Source organism: Sinocyclocheilus anshuiensis, unplaced genomic scaffold (genome assembly GCF_001515605.1).
Source record: "Sinocyclocheilus anshuiensis isolate Anshui unplaced genomic scaffold, SAMN03320099.WGS_v1.1 scaffold1906, whole genome shotgun sequence".
NCBI lineage: Eukaryota > Metazoa > Chordata > Actinopteri > Cypriniformes > Cyprinidae > Sinocyclocheilus > Sinocyclocheilus anshuiensis.
Genome location: NW_015546187.1, coordinates 260,828 through 283,335, shown reverse-complemented (window position 1 = coordinate 283,335; position 22,508 = coordinate 260,828). Strand labels below are relative to the sequence as shown.

Below are 22,508 nucleotides of genomic sequence, written 5' to 3'. Positions count from 1 at the left end.
GCAAATTAAATATAAAAAAACTAATTAAACTCTTCTTACATTTGAGCTTTAATAAAATAAAATAAAATATTTCCCATGATTTGGAAATTTTGTAGAAGTCACAAAAAAGTTTACATATTAAAAACGAAAATTAAATACATAAAAGTAATTAAGCTGATCTTATATTTGAGATAAAATAAAATAAAATATTCCCATGATTTGGGAATTATGTAGAAGTCACAAAATGTTTACATATTAAAAGCGATAATCAAATAAAAAAAGTAATTAAACTGATCTGATATTTTAGCTTTATTAAAATAAAATAATTTGAAAAAACGAATTATTATATTTGAATTTTACTAAAATATAAAATAAAAATAAAATAAATAATTAGTCTTCATTTGTAAGTTAGGTACAATGTATGATTTATATTTGCATAAAAAGTAATTACAAAATAGAATTAAAAAAAACAATAATAACATTTTCCCTGTGACTTGAGAATTTAAATTTTTAACTATAAAAATGTTAACAAATGAAAATGAAATAATTTTAAAAAATCGAATTACACTGGTTTTATACATTTAAACTATGTAGAATTTGAATAAAATAAAAACAATTCAAGTGTGTACAACTTTTGGCTGGTAGTGCAGCAGAAGTGCTTTAAATATATGAAACTACAAGATCACTGATATCATGATTCAATCCATGCACAGCTATGCCATCAATGGAAAAAAAAACCTTGGTAAAAGAACATTTGGACACGGCAAGACCGTTCCAATGGGGAAGGAAGTGCACAAAACGTTGAGTTAGAATTAATGAGGATGCTGATTATGATGAAGGGCAGTCCAATGCTACACAGAGCTCGCTCTACCTGTGGGACTGTCCGTACTGGAGGACGACTCAAAGACGGAGGGCAAGAATTCTGTTTGAGGGCAAGGGACAACAAAGGATGACTGATGATCAAAAGTTAAAACACAACTAAGGAAATGACGAAAGAATAAACTGGTATCCCGTGGCCACTATAAATAAGGAAAATAAAACTGATGTGGAAAATTACAAAACAGCATGCGGGTTTGGAACGACATGAGGGTGAGTGAATAATGACATTTTTGGTTGAAGTTTGACGGCTCATCAGCCTTTTATGTTGATTTTACAACCAGCTCTGAAATGTCAGCTGTCAAGCTGCTGTGTTTCTCATTACCTTTCTGCTGGAGAGCCAGCTGCCTCTTGGTCTCAATGTCCTGCAGGGTAGCTGCCAGGTTGCGTGGGAGACTCCCGGTGCTGTTGACTACCATCAGAGGACTCTGGGTAAACAAAACAAACAATTATTTCCACCAGCATATTTAACAATAAGGAGGGGGCTAAATTACCACATTAAATGATGCAGGAGATTCTGAGAACTGCACTATTTACCCCGGCAGGGGTGTAACAGAGAGAATTTACCCTGGACCGAGGCTAACACAGACTCAATGCAGTATTTACCCTGGCAGGAGTGTTGCGTCCCAGTGTAGCTGTAATGTATGTGGGGGACAGACCGGCGCTGATTTTCGGTCTCGAAATTGACGATTGGCTGGTATCACTGTCCAGTCGAGAGCGGTACACCTGCAGGACAGAAAGAGTCGTTGTGAGTCGAAGTGTTGCTTTTCATCTTACTAATGTGAAATCCGAGTCATATTCCTTACATCAGTAAACATAGCATCTGTAAGATTTAAAGGTGTAGTTCAACACAAAATTCAGTCTTAAAGGGTTAGTTCACCCAAAAAAGAAAATTCTGTCATTAATTACCTAGTAATCTCGTAGCTTCATACAATTAAGTTTGAACCACTGATGGCACATGGACTATTTTAACAATGTTCTTACTAGCTTTCTGGGCCTTGAATGTGTCAGTTATGTTGCTGTATATTCAGGGTCAGAAAGCTCTCGGATTTCATCAAAAATATCTTAATTTGTGTTCCAAAGATGAACGAATGGTCTTACAGGTTTGGGACAACATGAGGATGAGTAATAAACAACAGAATTTTCATTCTGGGGTGAACTATCCCTTTAATTTACTCAATACCAGTCTAAATGTGAGCATGAGAAAATAAGATTTAAAAGCTACAGTGGAGGGGAAAAAAGTCATCATATGGTTTAAGTTTGACTTATAGCACACAAATATCTGTTTTGAATAAATGAAGTAAACTTGAGTGAAGTAAATCTTTAACATTTGTTTTTAATTATATCAACATTGTTAAATGTTAGACAGAACACACTGCTTTACATTAAATTATTAATGTTCCATACATTTTTGTAATTGTGATGATAATAATATATTCTTTGTTCCTTGATTTTAGACTATAAGGGCGCTTTCTGCATACTAGTGTTCACAACTTTGGGGTAAGTAGGATTTTTTTTTAATTGTTTTTTTTTTTTAATTGAAAATAAAACATTCTTTTATTTGTGAAGGATGCAGTAAAATGATTAAAAATGAAAGTCATGACATTTATAATCTTATAAAAGATTTCAGATCAATGTTGTTCTTTTGAACTTTCTATTCATCAAAGAATGTACCATGGTTTCCACATAAATATTAAGCAGCACATCTGTTTTTTAATATCGATGATAAGAAATTTTTCTTGAGCAGCAAATTAGCATTAGATTTCTGAAGGATCAAGTGACACTGAAAACTGGAATAATGATGCTGAATGGTTCAGCTTTGCATGACAGGAATAAAACACATTTTAAAATATATTAAAATAAAAAATTTTAATTGTAAAAATATTTCACAATATGATAGTTTTTACTATGCTTTTAATCAAATAAATGCAGCATTGGTGAGCACAACAGACTTCAAAAACCCCAAATGTTTTGAACAGTTGTGTATACAGTTTATAACACTTCACTTCACGATCCATTAACAAACATGCATGACCAGTAAAAAGTTGCTTTGTTTAAAGGAACATTTTACTCAAAAATTTAAATTCTGTCATCATTCCCTCACTATTATATCTTTCAAAACCTGATTGACATTTTTTTTCATGAAGCACAAAAAGAGTTACTTAGCAGAATGTTCAAGCTGCTCTTTTCCATACAGAAAAAGGTGATTGGAGATCATGTCTGTCAAGCAAGATTTTAAAAGCATAATCGCTTCAGTCTTTTCCTCATAGATAGCTAATTTATGTTTTGTCATGACAACTCTCAGAGAGTTTAGCGTGGTAATGTACATGCCAATGTTAATGTATTTGTTCTTGGAGAAATGGATCTGCTACGTTGCTAAAGCTGTGGTAAAATAATACCTAGACATGCTAGTGGCAATACATCCACAGACATGCTGCTGTGAGCATGCAAGAAATACTGCTGCTGCACATATAACATATATGAAATAACCCCCATATATAACATACATGAATCACCCCGTAGCAGATCTAGACAGGTGGAGCTGGGGAAGTGGAGGGCTTCTGAAGTGCTGCAACTGCTACAGCAACCACTAGCCGAGTATTTGAATGTTGAGCAGTAAGCTCATTGGCTGCTGATGTGAAAAGAAACCAATCGGCTGTGCCATGTGAACAATGATGCGATTATATCCGACTGAGTTAAAACCTATCATGACAAAACTTTGTATATTAGATAGTATATACTTTTTAAAGCTAGACAGTGTCCTCATCCACTCTCATTGTAACAGAAAAGAGCAGCTTGGACATTCTGCTCAACTGTGTCCCATTGAAGAAACAAAGTCATTCAGGATTGTAACAACATGAGGATTAGTAATAAATACAAACATAATTTTTATTTTCCGCTGCACTATTCCTTTAACAAAAGGAATCTGCTATAGATGGTTCTTCACACAACAGAAGATAGAAACCTTGAAAAATTGAACAGTCAAAAAAAATTCACTGACACAAAACACCCACAAAAACAACCTTACTTAGACACATCATTATACTGTAAAAGAGGCCTATGAAGATGAAGTGTGAAAATGTGGAAGAGCAGAGGAGGGTGAAAGAGAGCTGAGCTTCTGGCTGTTACCTGCGCAGGCTTGCGTGATGAGAAAGCTTTAGCCGGGAGGGGAGGAGGAGGGCAGAGATGTTTTGCATCTCCAGCTGCCATTACCTCCTGGTACCAGCGCTCTAAATCTATAGCAGCGATCTGAGGCCTGCCCCAGTCCGACTGACGCTTAACACACGCAGCACATCCATAAGCACAGAGAGAGAGAGAGAGAGGTGGAATGGTGGGATGCCAGAGAGAGAAAGAGAAGAGTGTTAATGAGCAACTGAAAGATTCGTTCAATGACTGAATGACACAGGTCGTTGGCGATACCCAGCCCTAACCGGGAATAAAACGAGAGGAGGAGAGACACACCTCGAAGGAGAGAGAGAGGGAGGAGCTGTGAGGGGAGGGGAGGCAGGAGAAGGCGGAGTCTGCAAGAGAAGACTGAAGTAATTGGATGGGTGAGGTAGGGGAAGACTCCACCTTCGGCATCCCATAGATCTGGTTTAATTGGCCGACGGTCACATACTCCTGACATCCAGGAGTGACAAGCGGACACAGGCAGAAGGGAAAAAAACAGGAAGTAGCAGAGCAGGAAAGAGAAGTTATAAAGTTAGCAACTACAGCACATAATTAAGTATAACAAAGCTATTCAGTTTCTAATTACTCTATGCATAAACATTAGCCCTAATACTGTGTCCTAACCAGATGCAACGCGAAGTTTCCAGCAGGTAGGTCTGTCTATAGTGAAAGTGAAAACAGCCAATCAGAACAAATTTAATATTTAATATACAGTTATATGGAGTGAGATTGTGACTCAATGAGATTTCTCGATGGGTATAGGGCCATCTAGCACCGTCACAGCAACCAAATGAATGAAAAAATGCAGCTGGTTAGGACAAAAACTAACATATAAGATATTGCTTTATTGCATCAAGCCTAGAGATTGATCAGGTACTGGGTCATTCTATAAAACGAGTGTCATTTGTGTTCCTTTATTTATTTACATTTAGATTATTTTATTTACATTTTCTTTTTTGCCTTCTTTTGATTTGTCCAACCGGTTTTCAACTTCTTACTGTGTAATCAAATATGTTAATTTTGATTAAAAAAAACTAAATGTATGAAATGAATAGCTTATTTTTTTTAAAGCATAGTTATATCCAAATAATGGTTTATTTTATTCAAATTTATATCGTATAAAAATTTTTTTTTATATATATATATATATATATATATATATATATTTTGAATTGGCTTTTGTTTTCATATTTTCAGTTTTAATTTTTTGGTAATGTGCTTTTGTAATTTTATTCTGTTGTTTTTTTTTCATTATAGTTTTAGTTTGATTTTAGTTTTTATTTTAAGTTATTAATTTTTGTGCTTCACCTTAAACTTATTTCACTTAGTTGTAAAGGAAACATTTCTTATTTTCATTCAGTTTATGTTTAGTTTTTTATTTAATCTTTATTTAAATTAACAAAAAATGTTTTTAATAGTTTTAATAATAATAACCCTGATCTGAACTTATTTTAAATTAAAATACAGTATATTCAATGCATTTTACTTGAGATCATAATGCACTTTATTAAAGCAATAGTTCACCCAAAATGTACATAATAATGTATGTAATTATGTATTGTGGACTCGTATTTTAACCAGAAGTAATGGTTTAAAGTTAAAATGCCTTAATGACAGATTTGTTTCTTAGAAACACACAGTTTTTTACTTCACAAGATGCTAATTTATGGACTGGATTCGTGTGGATTACTTGTAGATTATTGTGATGTTTTTATCAGCTGATTGGACTCTCATTCTGACGGCACCCATTCACTGCAGAGGATCCATTGGTAAGCAAGTGATGTAATGCTAAATTTCTCCAAATCTGTTCCGACGAAGAAACAAACTCATCTACATCTTGGATGGGCTGAGTATTAGTACATTTTTAGAAAATTTTTATTTTCTCAACTATTAATTCAACACTTTATTTGTCAGAATGTTTATGATAAATTACCGCATCATACTGGAAAAGGCAACCGTTTCCTAGCATGACCCTAATACTGTGCTTGGTGATGGCCATGTATATGATGTAAAGCTAACAAATATATACAGCACAAATGTAAGTAGGACTATAGGTATGAAGAAAGGAAAAGAAGTTTAAAAGAGAGAAGCAGAAAGAAGAGAGCAGATATGATACCTCACGAGGGGCAGTTACAGCTGGGTCAAGAGCAAGCGAGAGGCCGTGTGAGGAAGCGTTGGCGAGCTGGATGTCATGGCAATTACTCCCATACATCTTATAAACATCCGACAGCTTCAAGTACTCCTGAGACACGTTACCAGTCAACGCATTCACGCAGGACAGAAGTTCAGCTGTCAGTTTACTCGCATTAAAACCCAATGAGAGCAGTTCTGTCATTCATACACCTACAGTGACAGGCATGCCTAGCTTGACCAACAGCGACATGCCTCCATCTAACTTTTTACATGAATTACAAATTACTAGTTACTCAAGCAGTGCATCCCAAATCATGTACTTTTGCACTGTTCTATGCCATTTTGTAATATAAATAGTGCAAGTAGTGTGTTCACACTGAAAATTCCAAAAAGAAAAAGTGCACTTTAAATACCCAGATGATGCACTTAAATAAAAAAAAAAACGAAGTGTGGAATTTTGGACACTTCATGCATTCAACTGCTGCAGCTTTAATTACATAACAAAGGGGGAGGGGCTAACAGACACAATTTATGAATGACAAAATAACCTTATATAATTCATACACTACATTAAGTACATAGTGCATAATAGTGTATAAGTGTATAGTGTATCATTTGGGACGCAGCTATAGTTTCAAGTAGTCCAACTACAGTCAAATTACTTTTAAAAAAAGTAGCTGCAAACTCTTTAACAAAAAAGTCACACAAAATCAATAAACTCCTTCCAAAACTTCAGAGGAAGTGTGATTTGTCTTTGGAAGCCTCCAAACATCAGATCCCAACAAGCCAAGCGCTTTCAATAAGGCAACACAAATTGAGATGTTTTGTACTGACATGTTCTCAGAGCACATTTTAGTCAATATTGGCAGTTTTAGATGCTCCAGGCTGCATGCATCAACAGTTAGTTCAGTTACCTCCTGAGGCACCATGGGATATGAATGGAATGAGGAAGCATGAAAAGGGGAGGAGTAGTAAAAATTGAATTGTTGATATCAAGAATTCACATTCCGTGAAGGAATAAAAGTCAAAACGGCTTGCCATAGGAGTAGGGGTGATCATCGTCTAACAGGTCAGCCTCGTTGATGTGAAGCACATCCTGGGCGGAGGTTTATAAGTCAAACAATATCCTGAGTCTAAAAGATTTAATTTCCTGTTTCACTAACCAAATTATTATGGGACGGCACAGGGGACGCATATGCTACCATCTGGCTAAAAAGCTTAACCTTATAGCTCTCCTACTAGCCCAAGAAAACCAAACTACAAAGATGAATTGCAAAATGTTTTGCTAAGAAACCACACCAACCATCTGAAGGTCACATGAGAGCATACTGTACTTTGAAAAAACTTTTACAATTTTAAAGATATGTTAACCAACAAATACATTCTAATTTCAAGCAGGGGAACAAATATTCAGCAGTTATATCTTTATAACCTAACATGCTCATAAAGCATATGATTACAGTTCTGCTTACCTCCTTTATAGTGTTGGAGCTTTTGGGGAACGTCTTTCCACCAGTTAAGCTCTGGTATCTTCTCTCCAGATTGGCCAGCCTTTCCTTTTCCTGAAACATAGATTCCAAGTCAATCAGTTAAAGGGTATCACGGTTTCCACAAAAATATAAAGCTACACAACTGTGTTCAACATTGATAATAACAATAAATGTCTTGAGCACCAAATCATATTACAATGATTTCTGATGGATCATATGACACTAAAGATTGGAGTATTTGATGCTGACAACTTAAAACAGTTTTTAAAATTATAATAATATTTCACAATACAACTGTTTTTACTGTATTTATGATCAAATATGTGACCGTGGACCACAAACCAGTCATAAGTAGCACGGGTAAAGTAGCAATAGCCAACAATAAATACATTGTATGGGTCAAAATTATTCTTTTATGCCAAAAATCATTAGGATATTAAGTAAAGATCATGTTCCATGAAGATATTTTGTAAATTTCCTACCATAAATATATTAAAACTTAATTTTTGATTCGTAATATGCTTCAGATTCCAGATTTTCAAATAGTTTTATCTCAGCCAAATATTGTCCTATCATAACAAACCATACATCAATGGAAAGCATATTTATTCAGCTTTCAGTTGATGTATACATTTCAAATTACTGGTTTTGTGGTTCAGGGTCACATATGCATGTAGCCTTGGTGAGCATAAGACACTTTTCTAACCAAAATAAAATATCTAACTGACCCCAAACATTTTGAATAGGAATGTATTTTTTCTTTGTAAACAAAGCAATACATATACTGTAAGGAACAAAACAAGCATGATCTCAGTTGAAAAATTAATAAAAACAGAAAACCAATTCATTCAAATTAGTACTTTTAGTTATTTTCTCAATGCACAGATTTTAATTCAATCATTTAATGCTAAACTTTTGAAAAGTTTCTTTTTCCGTCTTTTTTTTTTTTGACCAAGCAACAAAGTAGACAATTGATGGAAGTGGTTTTGGAGAAATTTGGAGAAAGTCCTCAACCTAAAGTGTTCTTAAAATGAGTAAAAACATAAAAAGTGAATATGGTAAGTCATTTTCATTTCCTGTACCTTCTGTAGCAGCTGCAATGTCATACTTCTGTCTTTGGCCAGCCTCTCACACTCCTGAGCAGCCTGTATTCCCAGCTGATTGGCTTGGCTTTCCAATGCTGCAACTTTTTCCTGGAAACAACAGCTTGTAAATGAGTTTGAGACGCTCGTAATGGTTCCATGCTTTGTTATGTGTGTTTCATTTACTTTTCTTTTGGCGATGCTGCAGTGGTACTGAGCTCTGTCCTGCAGCAGCTGCTGGCTGATGGTCTCGCGCTCCTCCTCCAGACTGCTCTCCTTCTCTAACTGCTGGAACTCCAGGTCCTCAAACTGCTTAGTCACAGCCTCAAGAGTCTCAGCTTCCTACACACACATACATAAAAGCAGGGGGTCAATAACTAGTCAAAGAAACCCATAAACAACAGCACAATGCATGCTCCGCAGCAGCCAAGCTGAGTCAGCTTAAAAAGCCACAGGGAGAAACCAGGAGGAACATTATGCAACACAGGTTGCCAACCGTATCCAAATACAAATACATAAAAAAAAATATATTAAAAATAAAAAAAATTACATTTTTAAAAAATATTTAAACTAAAATATATATGTACAGTGGATACGGAAAGTATTCAGATGTGATATTTCAGTTTTTCTTTTTTAATAAATCTGCAAAAATGTCAACAATTCTGTGTTTTTCTGTCAATATGGGGTGCTGTGTGTACATTAATGAGGAAAAAAAAATAACTTAAATGATTTTAGCAAATGGCTGCAATATAACAAAGAGTGAAAAATTTAAGGGGGTCTGAATACTTTCCGTACCCACTGTATTTAAAATTAAATTACCATTTAAAATAACATTTATTAACTATTTATTATAATGATTAATTCTTTTCAATTATTGGTAACAGATAAAGAAACATAGGTACGGGTAACATTAATTTATTTAATATTACAGAAACCTTTATTATTAATACTATTTGTTATTATGATTAACTCTTTATATAATTCACATATAAATACACATATAATTTTTTTTATTGCTAACTCTATAACAGGTACAAAAATGTTAATGTGTAACATCAACAAAAATACATCAGCCAGATATGAAATCAGCTAACACTTTAACCATATTTAGAAATACATTTTAAAATATATCGAATATTTCTACATATTCTTAAGATATTTTTATGGTTTATATGTCATTTCAAGACTTCCTGCAGTATTTCCATCAATCCCCAAGGGTCCGGTTGCTGGTGCTACACACAGATCTGTGTGGATATAATACACTCTTCCAGAATCCCTTACTGAATGATCTATCATAATTCATACAACTTAAACCCAAGTACATCAAACATCATTTAAACAATCAGCTGGGATGGTAAAACCGGGAAAGACTGAAAAAACAGGAATGACATTGAGACTTCAGATCATAAATTCATCTTATGAAAAACATCAAGTCTTGTCATTTCTATATACAGATTGCAAGGACACTGGCTAACACTTGCTGTCAATTCATCAAAGCATTTCTGACACTGTGAAGCTTGAAGGCTCAGTGTGGACATGCCATCACTTCTCTCTCGTGCAACCCTTGGGATATTTCTGCCTGCTAAAAGGGCTAGTCATCAAAAACACTGCCCGATAAGATTCCTTCAACTATGCTAATCAAAATAAATATGATATTTCTTCATATTTTAAACAGAGACTTCCTAGTACGCTTTGTATTTTTGTGTCTTTTTACACAAAATACATTGAAATAGCATCTTTTGGCCAAAGTATCATAATCTGTGTGGTATATAGAGAGAAGTGCATGATTTTCCCCCAAACAAGTTACGTGCAAACCATTTAGCGATTGTAAAGATTTAATTGGACATGTCAATCATAGCTGATTGCCTATTTAATGTTTAAACAAACACTAACCTTAACCTTATTATAAAATTGGCTGCACTTCCAGATAAAAAGCAAGTTTGTTGATTTTTCTAAACTCTGAACTTTTATCGACTTCGCATGATTGATTTGACCAATGAAATCGACTGCGGGTGGGTTTTGCGCTTAGCTGGTTTGAAGGAAATAATCATGTGAGAGAAGTGAGAGGTATCAAAATAAAACTAGCACTACGTTAGTTTCTGCATTAATAGATTAGTACATTGTTAAGTGTTATTAATATTTTGGCACCAGACAGTAGCATGTAAGAAACCTCAAAAATACACACAAAAACATGCAAAATCTTACCAATTAACACCACTTTACCTCCCATAAGATATTTAGACACTTTCAGACAAGAATAAAAACATGGTGTTCCCAGCAGAAATCATTCTTAATAATAATAAACATTGAATAATGTTTCTACTAGGATCATCGTGGTGGATTTGGTGCATAGACAACCCAAAAGAGCTTAGTTGGGAATGTGTATCTGGAAGGTGGTGTTTATAAAGCCAGAGCTTTGGGGTGGAACCAGTCGGTAAAGTGCTGATGTTCCTGATGGTCACTGACCCTCTTGAGTTGTTCCTGTAACTGCTCCCTCAGAGACTCAGGGCAGTTATGGAGCTGGCTCGTCAACTCATTGTACCCATCCTGAAGCCTCTCCAGGGCTTCCCGCTCCGCGTCAACATTAGCCCTCTCCTAGAAAGAAAACACACCATCCGGGGAAGGGGAGAGAAAGAGAACACACAGCTCAAATCCACGCCATGCAGAAGCGTCCGAGGTTAGAGGTCACAAGAGTGTGGGTGGAGCCAGAAAGGATGAGCTCTAAGCCTTATAAAACACTGCGTGGCACTGGACTGTAGGCCGTCAACAGGGCCAAACAGACTTCTGTTCTCAGGCATTTCTTGGTCAAAGACTTCAGATGCAATGATTTTCCAATGGTATGTGCTTTTTAGATGAGATTATGCTATATCAGATGACAGGAATTGATTTGTTTGGGATCGTCGGCTAGTTTGAAGCTGGCCTTTTTCTTTCTTTTATCATAAAAAGGAAGATTTGCAATAGCATCTTACTTAATGCATCAGATATATATTTTAAAAAAAGTTAGTCCTCTGATATTTCTAAGGCTAGATGTTGAGCTAGTCTACTGCACATGGCATTCATGCATTGTGTTCTTTCCAGACCAACATTCATAGCACGTCAAAACATCAATAAATCAAAGCACAGACAGAACCAGATTCTGAACTTTAAAAAGCCATTTTCAAGGCTTATAGGGGAATTTTCTGTGTTTGCACAAACACTGCACAGATTGTTTGCAGTCAAGATCAATCTAGTACAAATTACAGCTGGTCTGGTAACATGACCGCGGTGGTAGCCAAACCCCCGTAAGGGAAACGGGTTCAAAGCAAACAAACTGATCAATAAAGATCTGAATGAACAAACCAGTTCTGAAAAACCAATCCAAAGTATTGCACAGTATCTTTGAATAAAATATTTATCTTTTTATATCATTAATTAATCAAAGTTTTTTTTTCTCTGTGGAACACAAAATTAGAATTTGTTGTTGCTCTTTTCTAAACAATTACAATGAATGTGGACTTTAAGCTCTTTAAGGTGCACAGGTACCATACAAGTATTATAAAAAATGTACTTGATATAAAAATCTATGAAGTTTTATCAGCTATAATGCTTATTGAAAACTGCAAGGATCTATTCCAGTTGAGTCAAATTTATTTTGTAAAGTGCATTTTTTTTTATAATACATTGTTTAAAACCAACTTTATAGAAAATCATGATGTTACTATATCTAATATCTTAATGTCGTCATGCCATATAGTTGCATTTAGAAGATTAGAGCCGAGCTATAATATACAGTAGTTTACATTTTGCGATGATACAAGTAATCAACCAGTTGAGATTTGCTATTGATTGTTCCAAACCTGTATAAGTTTCTTTTTTATGTTGAACACAAAAGAATTTTGAAGAACCAAAAAGTTGTTGGTCCCCATTGATTTCTGTAGTAGTGAAAGAAATACTATGGAAGTCAGTGGAGACCATCAACTGTTTGATTATCAGCATTCTTCAAAATATCTTCTTTTATGTACAACATAAGAAAGAAACTCATTTTTGGGTGAACTATCCCTTTAACAACTTAAAATAAGCACTTAAGTGTCCTACCACATTAGTTGTACTGACCACTTTTATGATACTTTTATGTTGCTTTTGCATCCTTTTTGAAGCTTGAAGGCTTCAGTTCCCATTCACTGTAATTCTATGGGAAAGAACGCCAAGCACAGTGTTCATAATTTCCCCTTTTGCATTCCAGAGACTGAAAGTCAGTCTTATGAAAGTCATAATTTTCATTTTTTGGTGAACTATTCCTTTAAGGATCTCTCAAAGTGCATAATACTTGGCGGAATCGAAAAAGGAGACTAAAACACCCAGAGAAACCCAGAATCTGATGGATAAGAAATAAAAGCTGGAATTCTGAAACAGCGTGCAGGAAAAATCTTTCTAAAAAGACACCCACTGTAAGTCACCAAGTCTCACACCACTGGAGCTATTGTCCCTCAAAGCCAGCGTGCTAATCCCAAAGCCTGAGTTTGCGCTAAGCGAAACAGTTTTGAACCCGAGGGGGCGAGCAGAAGAAATGGAGAGACTGTGAGTGCGGAAAAAAAGCAGTGAGGAGATTAGAGGTTAATGAAGGCTTGTTAGTGTTGCCAAGCTTTGTAGAGGACCTGATGAGAACCACCACAAAAGGAGAGGAAAAAGACAACACCTCTTGTGAATGAATGCTTGATTAGACAGGACCTTGGCTTTCTGCCCAAACAAAACTAGTGAACTGCATTTAAATGTGACTATCGTCTTCAGATCCTCTATTGTGGAATGTAGAATGACCAGATGTAATGTGAAGCGCTTTGGCTAGTTTGAATGAGCACTTTTGCTCTTTCGCTTTTTTTACCTGGGGATGGCAATCGAGACCAGAATGGGCCTTGAGTGGCCATCCGACAGAATGGCATGCTTTTAAGGTATGTCAGAGACCAGAAAAGGCTGTTCAGTCCAGAGAGGCTCAACAGTTTAAAACACAAAACAGTCGTTTGGGGATTTGAAACTCTTAACAATTAAGGTGCAGTCACATTTCAGCAAAATTTCATGTTTGAAGAACAGCTTACAATAGCCGCGTTTCCATTACCCTTCAAACTGCGTACATTGAAATTCCGAACTGAAAATGCACCTAATGGAAACACATCAATTTTGCGAAAACTCCCATATATCGCAAAAAAATTTTACGCTCGCATGAGGTGTTTTTTCAGGCAATTCGAAAAAAGGAATATATCACAAAACTGCAATGGAAACCGGTTTTTTTTTCATATTTACAGGTCACCTGGCGTACATAAAAGTAGATAACCTTGGATAACCCCGTTTACACTGCATACGTCTGTAGTGCATTACGGCTGCGACATGGCCACCAATGCTTGTGTTTACACCCGCTGCGCCGCGGCACATTTCAGAAGCATCCCAGAAGCAACTCTCAGCGCTGCTTCACTAAAGATAAACGCATACGTCTACTTTGATTGAAATGAATGGCTAGTGTAGTGGATGCAATATACGTAAATCTACCAACATCCGTTACCATGACTTATCACAAGAGGAAAAAATTAAGTTTTAGCCGCATAACATCGGTTAATGGAAACGCCATCAATTCGCAATAGGTTTTTTATCGACATTTATAAAATATTTTGAGCAAATCTGTAATGAAAACCCGGCTAATGAAGTCACTTTTAAACCAAGCACACCAACTGAACCAGTTGCAAAATCTGCGTGGGGAAATCTTTTACCCTCATGTGAAATTCGAAATGATGGATTTCGACAATGAAAATTCACCAAGCAATGCTAAATATGACCTCACCTTTATAGAAACATTTTTACTTCTACATGAAAAATGAATGCGTTAATGTGTTCTGAATATGGACAATTTCATTCTGTGAGCTTTTATGTGGTGTGTGTATCCTACCTTGTCTTTCTCTCTCTGGATGGTGCTCTCCAGTTCACTGAGTTTGCGCTGCAGCTGGTTGATAATCTCTGTCTCGGCCTCGATTTGCTCCAGCTCAGCCTGTCTCTCTCCCTGCAGCAGAGCTCTTTCCATCTCCGCCTGTCCAGATCAACACGTCAGATAGAGCAATTCTCACACAGGCCACATAAACACACCCGAGAGCTCCATCTGACATTCTCTGTTCCACTACGCATCACTTCCCTCTGCTTCCAACTCTTATCCACTATAATTAGGAAAGGACTTCCTGTATATCCTTCAGTGTATTTAACTATATAAAAATGTTTATAAGAGCGGCTCACCTCCTGTTTGGACTCCTGAAGTTGCTGCTCCAGTTCTGTGATTCGAGCTTTGAGCTCATCTACCTTTGCCAGCACTCGAACCCGCTCCTCCTCCAGGTATCCCAGTTCCAGACGGCCAATGCTGCCCGATCCCAGAGAGTCCTCTGCCTGAATACAATTCACACACAGTTTATATGATGTACTGTTTATATACACTACTGCTCAAATATTTGTGGTCAGTAAGTACTTTTATAATGCTTTTGAAGTCTCTCATGCTCACCAAGGCTGTTTATTTGATGAAAATACAGTAAAAACAGTAATATTATGAAACATTATTACAATTTAAAAGAATGGTTTTCTATTATAATATATTTTGAAAAGCATTTTAGTCCTGTGATGGCAAAACTGAATTTTTAGTGTAACATGATCCTTCAGAAATCATTCTGATATGCTGCGCATGCAACGTTTCTTATTATTATCAATGTTAAAAACAGTTGTGCGACTTAATTTTCATGGAAACCATAACACATTTTCATGATTCCTTGATAAACAGAAAGTCAAAAGAACAGCATTTATTTGAAATAGGAATCTTTTTTAACATTATGAATTTCTTTACAGTCACTTTTGAATAAAAATATGAATAAAAGTATTCATTTCCAATTTCCAAACTTTTAAACTGTAGTGTAACACTACAAATATATCATACGAAAAGCACATTCATATTGTATAAATGATTAAAAAGGTAGATACTAACATTGCTAATGGTGAAAACATATATAAAGTGTTCCGATTTAAAGAAGGAAAGGGAGTTCGACCTGTCCATTTTGTCCATTTAACAGAGCTGTTGGGGTCCGTCCGTCCTGCTGCGCACTCTCAGTGCTACTCCTGTCTCCCTTTAGGTTCTCCTCTTGGCTTTCACGATGTCTCTGCACCACCCTTAGGGAAGCGTTGCTCACACTGTCCAAGGAAGGACATCTGACGTTAAGCCCGTCCCTCGAGCCAAGCCCAGAGACGCCCATCCTACCCAGATCTCCCGCCGGCCCGTCGCCCTTGTTGTACTCGGCACAGAGGTTCAAGATTGTTTCCAGTCGCTGCCGTTCCTAAAACACAACGGACATGAGCTATTAGATGAGTCAGGGGTGGCAAAAATTGCCCTCACGTTATCTAATTTCCTCTGCGCCAGCCTCTGGCACTCAGCATCCTACTGATGCCAATCTGAAGAAAGAGGAGAGGAAATAAACAGAAGCACCACTGTCTGGAGAGACTCTTATCGGGACCCTGTCCTCAAGCGAGAGGACGCGGCCCTGCTTTAAGCACATACAAACTCCCAGCGCTTGTCAGAACAAGCCCTCTCTTACGGCAGACACTGAAACAACTACGCAACTACACAGAACTCATGTACTGTCAGCCTGGGGGGTCTGAATGTGTCAACAGCTGCCCTCTTAAGCCAGTCGGGCCCACCTCACAGACACATTCTCAGTGTGACCTTTGGCCATTTCATGCCATTTGCCCAGACCGAGGCACCGACTCCACTGAGTAACACAGTCTGTATGGTACACAAATGGAAAGAATAAACTTTTCATGTTTTTACGTCATGTTAATATCTAGAAATGCTTGTCAGATTGGCTGTAAATTTTTCTGAGGTTACAATGCATTTAACAATGCTGTTTGGGTCATCTGAATGCACTATATATTAATGCAATTTATTAATACAATTACGTTTTTTTGTTAAATTATGCAGCTTTATTACTGGGAAACCAATGAGCACTTTGGAATTTGCATATAGTTGTAATGGGCACCATGTGTTATAGTACACATGTGCCCATTAACTCTATATAGGAAACTTAATATATATTTTCCATTTGAGATCATGTAAGGGTTGTCTTTATTGTTTTAATTTTATATGGTACTATTCAAAATGTGGCCTTTTTGAAAGAAATTAATTCTTTATTCAGCAAGGATGCATTAAATTGATCAAATATGATAATAAAGACATTTATAATGTCAAAAAGGTTTCTATTTCAAATAAATGTTGTTTTTTAAACTTTCTATTCATCAAAGAATGCTGAAAATATTAAGCAGCACAACTGCTTTTATAATCATAAGAAGCATTTCTTGAGCACCACATTGGCATATTACAATGATTTCTGAAGGATCACGTGACACTGAAGACTGGAGTAATGATGCTGAAAATTCAGCTTTGCCATCACAGGGAAAAAATACATTTTAATTAAATAATACTTATTTTTTTAAATTCTAGTAATATTTCACAATATTATTGTTTTTACCGAATTTAGATTTTTCAAGTATAAAAGAAGTTTTTTCCAAAACATTAAGAATTCTTACCAACCCCAGACATCTATCTTTTGAGAGCTGCTCCGTCACAAACCCCCGACTAGAAAAACCTTGCTGTAGGACATACAATAATTACACATGATTAAATCCACACCAGAAAAGGAAGATAAACAAAAAGAGGCACGCTGCTACTCCAGCAGGTTGTGTGTGCTCTCTTTGATGTGCTCTAGAGACTGGATGAGCTCAGTGTGATTTGTGGAGGACTGTGATGAGTATTCTCCAAACCCTTAATTAGCTCAACCTGTAATCATCAGCCTCCTGAATCTCCAGGGTCACATTGAAACGAGAAACATGGCTGAGGGGAATCAGTTTAGACTGTTCCCATGGCCCTTTCCCATCAAACTACCAAATTACCTCAGACAGAGAGATGCTTCTATATCAAAAATTAACTAAATCTTTCATCCAACTTACCAAACTAAAATGATTTTGGCTTGAATTTAAATTGGTAGCTGAGAGAGTCCATTAAAACTGATCCGTTGACATAAATCACTTAAAAATCCACAGCACAGGAGAACGCTCAATCACTTATCAGATCCGCATCAACATGTCTTCACCTGACAGACCTGTTTCATCGAGAAAATTACACATCTGAATTACGAAAAGCCCCCGTGCTTTCATTCCTCAGGCTCCGTAACAACCCACAGACCCTTCTAATACTGAAGAGGTGATCTCACAGAAAGTTGCTCACCAACTACAATTTGCACCAACAATTGCTGTATACTATAACAGCTCATTATCTCCGGTTAAGAGCCAAGAGCAACATCTTAAATTTTAGAGATTTTTCGGTCAAAAACGGTCAAGACCTTGAACACAGATGTTCTAAGTTCTAAAAGAGACGTTTAGACCCAGTTTAAACCAGGACTATACAACAGACCCCAATGTGCACAACACTCATTTATGAGTTTAAAGGGCCCTCTGTAGTTGTCATTAGTAGGTCCCCTCAGGGAAAGGAAATTGTTTAAGATCAGGGTGGCACACCCTGAGTTTTAAAAGTGCTCTGAAACACACAGAGGCTGAGGGAACTGTAGGAGGGAGTCTAATTATTTGATCTGCTTCCGTCCAGGCCTGTTGAGCCTCTGATCCTGGAGTTTACAGCCAGGCTTGATGAGTGTTTCCAATCAAAGCCAGTGCTACCTGAACACTTCTAAAGCAATATGTTGCTTCATTGTGCTGTAAAAGGAGCCCTAATACAACACATGAATGAATACGTTCACGCTCAAGTCATGTAACAACATATTAAATACCTAGATGAGGAATATATGACAGAATGTATCAGTCTAATACATGTAAAAGTACAATATTAGTAATTAAGCACTAGTTATATATACTTTCATATGCACAGTACAACTAACTCAAATAAAAGTATGTATTGAAAACCACACACTCACCCTCATTATACGTATCTGTACTTTTACTCAAGTACTTGATTTGTGTACTTCGTCCACCACTGTTCAGGTGTGTCCATTTCAGGAAAACAGCAAAGGTTACACTTACACTGCTCTGCAAAGTGGCCAATTCTCAGTTTATACTCAAATCTAGTTAAACAACATCACAACCTTCTTAATCTGGCATGGGGTTCAAATTTCAGTAGTATAATTTAACATGTAATTGTTATTAGGGTTGGGCCGATAGACGATGCCATCGTACATCGCCAATGGCTGACAGACATCACGATGTTAAGCTGACTTTCATGTACTGTAATGCAACAGGCTACCGCTAGCAAGCGGCTAACCTTTTAGTGGCTCCATATAACGCATTATTTGTTTCATGCTTCGGGCACACCCCTAACCCAGCCCCCCGATGTCATCGTCCATCACGATGTTTCACTGTAGACATCGTCCGATGCCAATTTGGTAGACATCGCCCAACCCTAATTGTTATCATTTAAAATTTTATATCAAATTAAAAAAACTCTGAAGTTCCATTCTAAACCTCTGAATTATCATTAACATTGCTCTCTATTGTCTAATAACTTTTAGTTTTATTTTCTGTCATTGTTCAAAGCCAGTGATCAGTAATGTACATCCAATAAATGTCTAACAGCAATAATAATAATAATAAATGTACATGAAATAAATATTTTATATCATAAATATAATTAATTAAAAAATATATATATATTTTATAGATATACTTTTGGCCTTTTGTGCAATACATCATATAGTGTAATTCGTAAATTATGTTAAAGTAGATCAACCACAATATGATGCTGAATGTAAAAATGGGTAGAAAAATCATATTAATTCCAAAATTAATTAAACTGAAAGATAGACAAACAGTGTTCAAGAACATAAATATGAAATCAATATGAAACTTTTCAGTTCTGTTTCACTGAAGAAGAAAAAGAAGAACACAGAAAATGACTGCCCTTTAAGTGGCCTGGTTAGGAATTTAAAAATGCCTGATTCATACCATCATACAAAAAAAAAAAAAGCAAATCTGTGTCAACTGTTGTACGAAAAACGTCTCTCTCCACAGTGAAAATGTCTCAGGTATTGAACATAGACGGTCATTAGTGACACTAGAAGCCCAAATAAGAACTGATAGATAGCATTTGGAGAAACATTCCAGCTCTTTTATTTACGCTCACTTATTTGTATGCATTCCAACCACACATGGACCAATCAGAGCTCAGGAGACACGGGCTTTGCCTTCTGATCTCAGCTCTTACATTCCACTGTCTTCCCTCTGTCTGGAATGACACACACACACAAACGTACAGCTCCTCAAATCCTCTTTCAGAGCCTCTCAAACCCCCTGCCATGTAAGAGGCTCTCTCCTGCTCCTCCTGACCTTTTTCTGTCTCTAAATGTGTGCTGGGGTCACGGTGCCACTCTTACTGCTGTGACGTGCCCGGATTGTTTGAATACCTTTAACCAGACAGTCTTCAACTGCTTCCATTCTGGGCACCCAAAGCAAACATCCAAGAGATATTAAAATGTGCACTGTCAGCACTGTCACATGTCTATTTGCATACATTTGCCATTAAATAAAGTTAATATAAAAAGATTTAAATAATCAAAAATTATATTAAATATTATATTATTTATTAAAAAAATACATTCACACACACACACACACACACTTTGAGCTGAAGTGTGTAATTTCTGTGCCTAAAATGAATTGCAAAAATAATAATTTCAGGTTTCCTGAATACCCATCTGCCATTGGTTGAACAGATAGTCCCGCCCCAAACTCTTGCCACTAGTCAAGCCAATATCATTCACACGATCACTCACATTTTTGGCGAAATTAAACCTATAAATGCTTTCCTTATAGATACAGCTAGAAAGATAAAAATTTTTATTTAATGTGCACGGAGGAATAAAGAAGTCAAAGCTTTGCCTGCAGAAAACCCACAGGGTGAAAAATATGCCAGTATTTTCAAACACAGACTACAGACTAAACCAAGAACAGTAGCATTAAGCCCTCCAGTAAACATCCTGGGACGACATTTCTGTTGCTGAAATATGTGATATTTCAAACAAAAACAACTGATTTCATATTGAATGTCTTTGAAAAGTAGCACATCACCACAAACCAAGTCAACAGGACCAGATGCATCTGTTCATGTTGCACTTCAGCATGATGGGAACCTCTCATTTCACACAGAGTTTGAGGAAAAACAGCTTACATTTTTGGAATAGAAAAAAAAATGTCTAGACACACAGCTGTGAAACATGGGAAACTTGCTTGACCCTCAAAATTAAGATCCAGAGTCCAAGAAAAAGGCCATTGGGAATTTTACACAGACATCCTTGACTCATCAATAACTCCATAAATAAGTATGCAAGACCCTAAATAAGGTTGTCTTTTAAATTCAAATTTTTGTCCTCAAGAAAAACACCCAAAAGATACAATTCTGTTATTATGTACTCGTCCTTGTGTGTCTGAAAGTACACATAAATGTCTAGTTGTGCCCTATAAAGCTAAGAGAGAACTCATACATGAGTGTTGCATAGAATAGTAGCATATAATTCACATGAGGGATGCATTATCCTCTGCAACCAAAGACAGAAAACAGCACCCCTCTTACAGGCCTTCAGATACTTGGCAAAAGAACAAGACATAAATAGTGGTTTATATTAGACCTTGCCTGTTATCTGTACAATTGCAGTAAAAAGGTGAGGATATTGAGTGGCCTGTGGCCTCTTCAGGTTTATCGGTTTGGCTCATTGTGTCATTTCATGGCCAAGTTTAGATCATCGAGATGCAGCAGAGGACAGAACCAACAGTCACTTCTGTGAATCCCTTGGCACACTTTGGAACAGTAATAGTTTCACTGCCAGCTCTTCTCAAAAACACCAGTGTAGAGGGAGAAGGGTCTCTGCTCAAGGGCAGAAGAAGAATTTGAATTTTATCTCACACATTTATATTTTTCTGCTACACTGTAAAAAAATATCCCCTATCCAACATTGGCAATACTCGTATACAGGGTCATACTCACAAGGACAAAACACAATCAGGAAAACACACAAGATATGCATACTAACTAAATAACATTAAAATACATTACAGATCACAAAAACGACAAGAAACTACATTTTCTGTTCACTCTCCTTCACTCTCCTTAAATGTACAAATTAAAGGAATAGTTCACCCCAAAATTGAAAATTTGTCATCATTTACTCACCCTCATGTCGTTCCAAACCTGTATGAGTTTCTTTCTTATGCTGACCATAAAAGGAGATATTTGGAAGAATGCTGGTAATCAAACAGCTGATGATCCCTATTGACTTACATACAGGTGCATCTCAATAAATTAGAATGTCGTGGAAAAGTTCATTTATTTCAGTAATTCAACTCAAATTGTGAAACTCGTGTATTAAATAAATTCAGTTTTGAGTTGAATTACTGAAATAAATGAACTTTTCCACGACATTCTACTTTATTGAGATGCACCTGTAGTATTTATTTTCCTATGGAAGTCAATGGGGACCAACAACTGTTTGGTTCTTCAACATGTCTTCTTTTGTATTCAACATAAGGAAGAAACTTATAAAGATGAAATAAATGATTACAAAATTTTCAATTTTGGGTGAACTATTCCTTTAAGTTTGTAAACGTGGGATGATCTGTGTAATTAAGTTTAATACTTTAGTGTTCGTTCAAATCTCGAATGTTAAGTATGAACAATAGGGCCTTTCGCACCGCTTTAGTTCCAGAACTAAATGTACAGTACTAAAGTCCTAGG

The 22,508-nt window shown here is 36.3% G+C and overlaps 1 protein-coding gene across 1 annotated transcript in view; it reads right to left on the bottom strand.

Annotated features, from left to right (window-relative positions):
• Nucleotides 1-22,508, bottom strand: part of LOC107701414 (pleckstrin homology-like domain family B member 1) — a 90,269-nt gene that overhangs the window by 14,641 nt on the left and 53,120 nt on the right. Inside the window, exons 7-19 of the mRNA XM_016503411.1 lie at nt 15,775-16,059; nt 14,981-15,127; nt 14,643-14,780; nt 11,198-11,326; nt 8,918-9,073; nt 8,732-8,842; nt 7,632-7,721; nt 6,143-6,268; nt 4,318-4,476; nt 3,985-4,131; nt 1,462-1,581; nt 1,181-1,283; nt 851-901 (exon numbers count right to left, since the gene is read on the bottom strand). Coding sequence (XP_016358897.1) covers nt 851-901; nt 1,181-1,283; nt 1,462-1,581; nt 3,985-4,131; nt 4,318-4,476; nt 6,143-6,268; nt 7,632-7,721; nt 8,732-8,842; nt 8,918-9,073; nt 11,198-11,326; nt 14,643-14,780; nt 14,981-15,127; nt 15,775-16,059 — 1,762 coding nt within the window. The remainder of the gene's footprint in view (nt 1-850; nt 902-1,180; nt 1,284-1,461; nt 1,582-3,984; nt 4,132-4,317; nt 4,477-6,142; nt 6,269-7,631; nt 7,722-8,731; nt 8,843-8,917; nt 9,074-11,197; nt 11,327-14,642; nt 14,781-14,980; nt 15,128-15,774; nt 16,060-22,508) is intronic.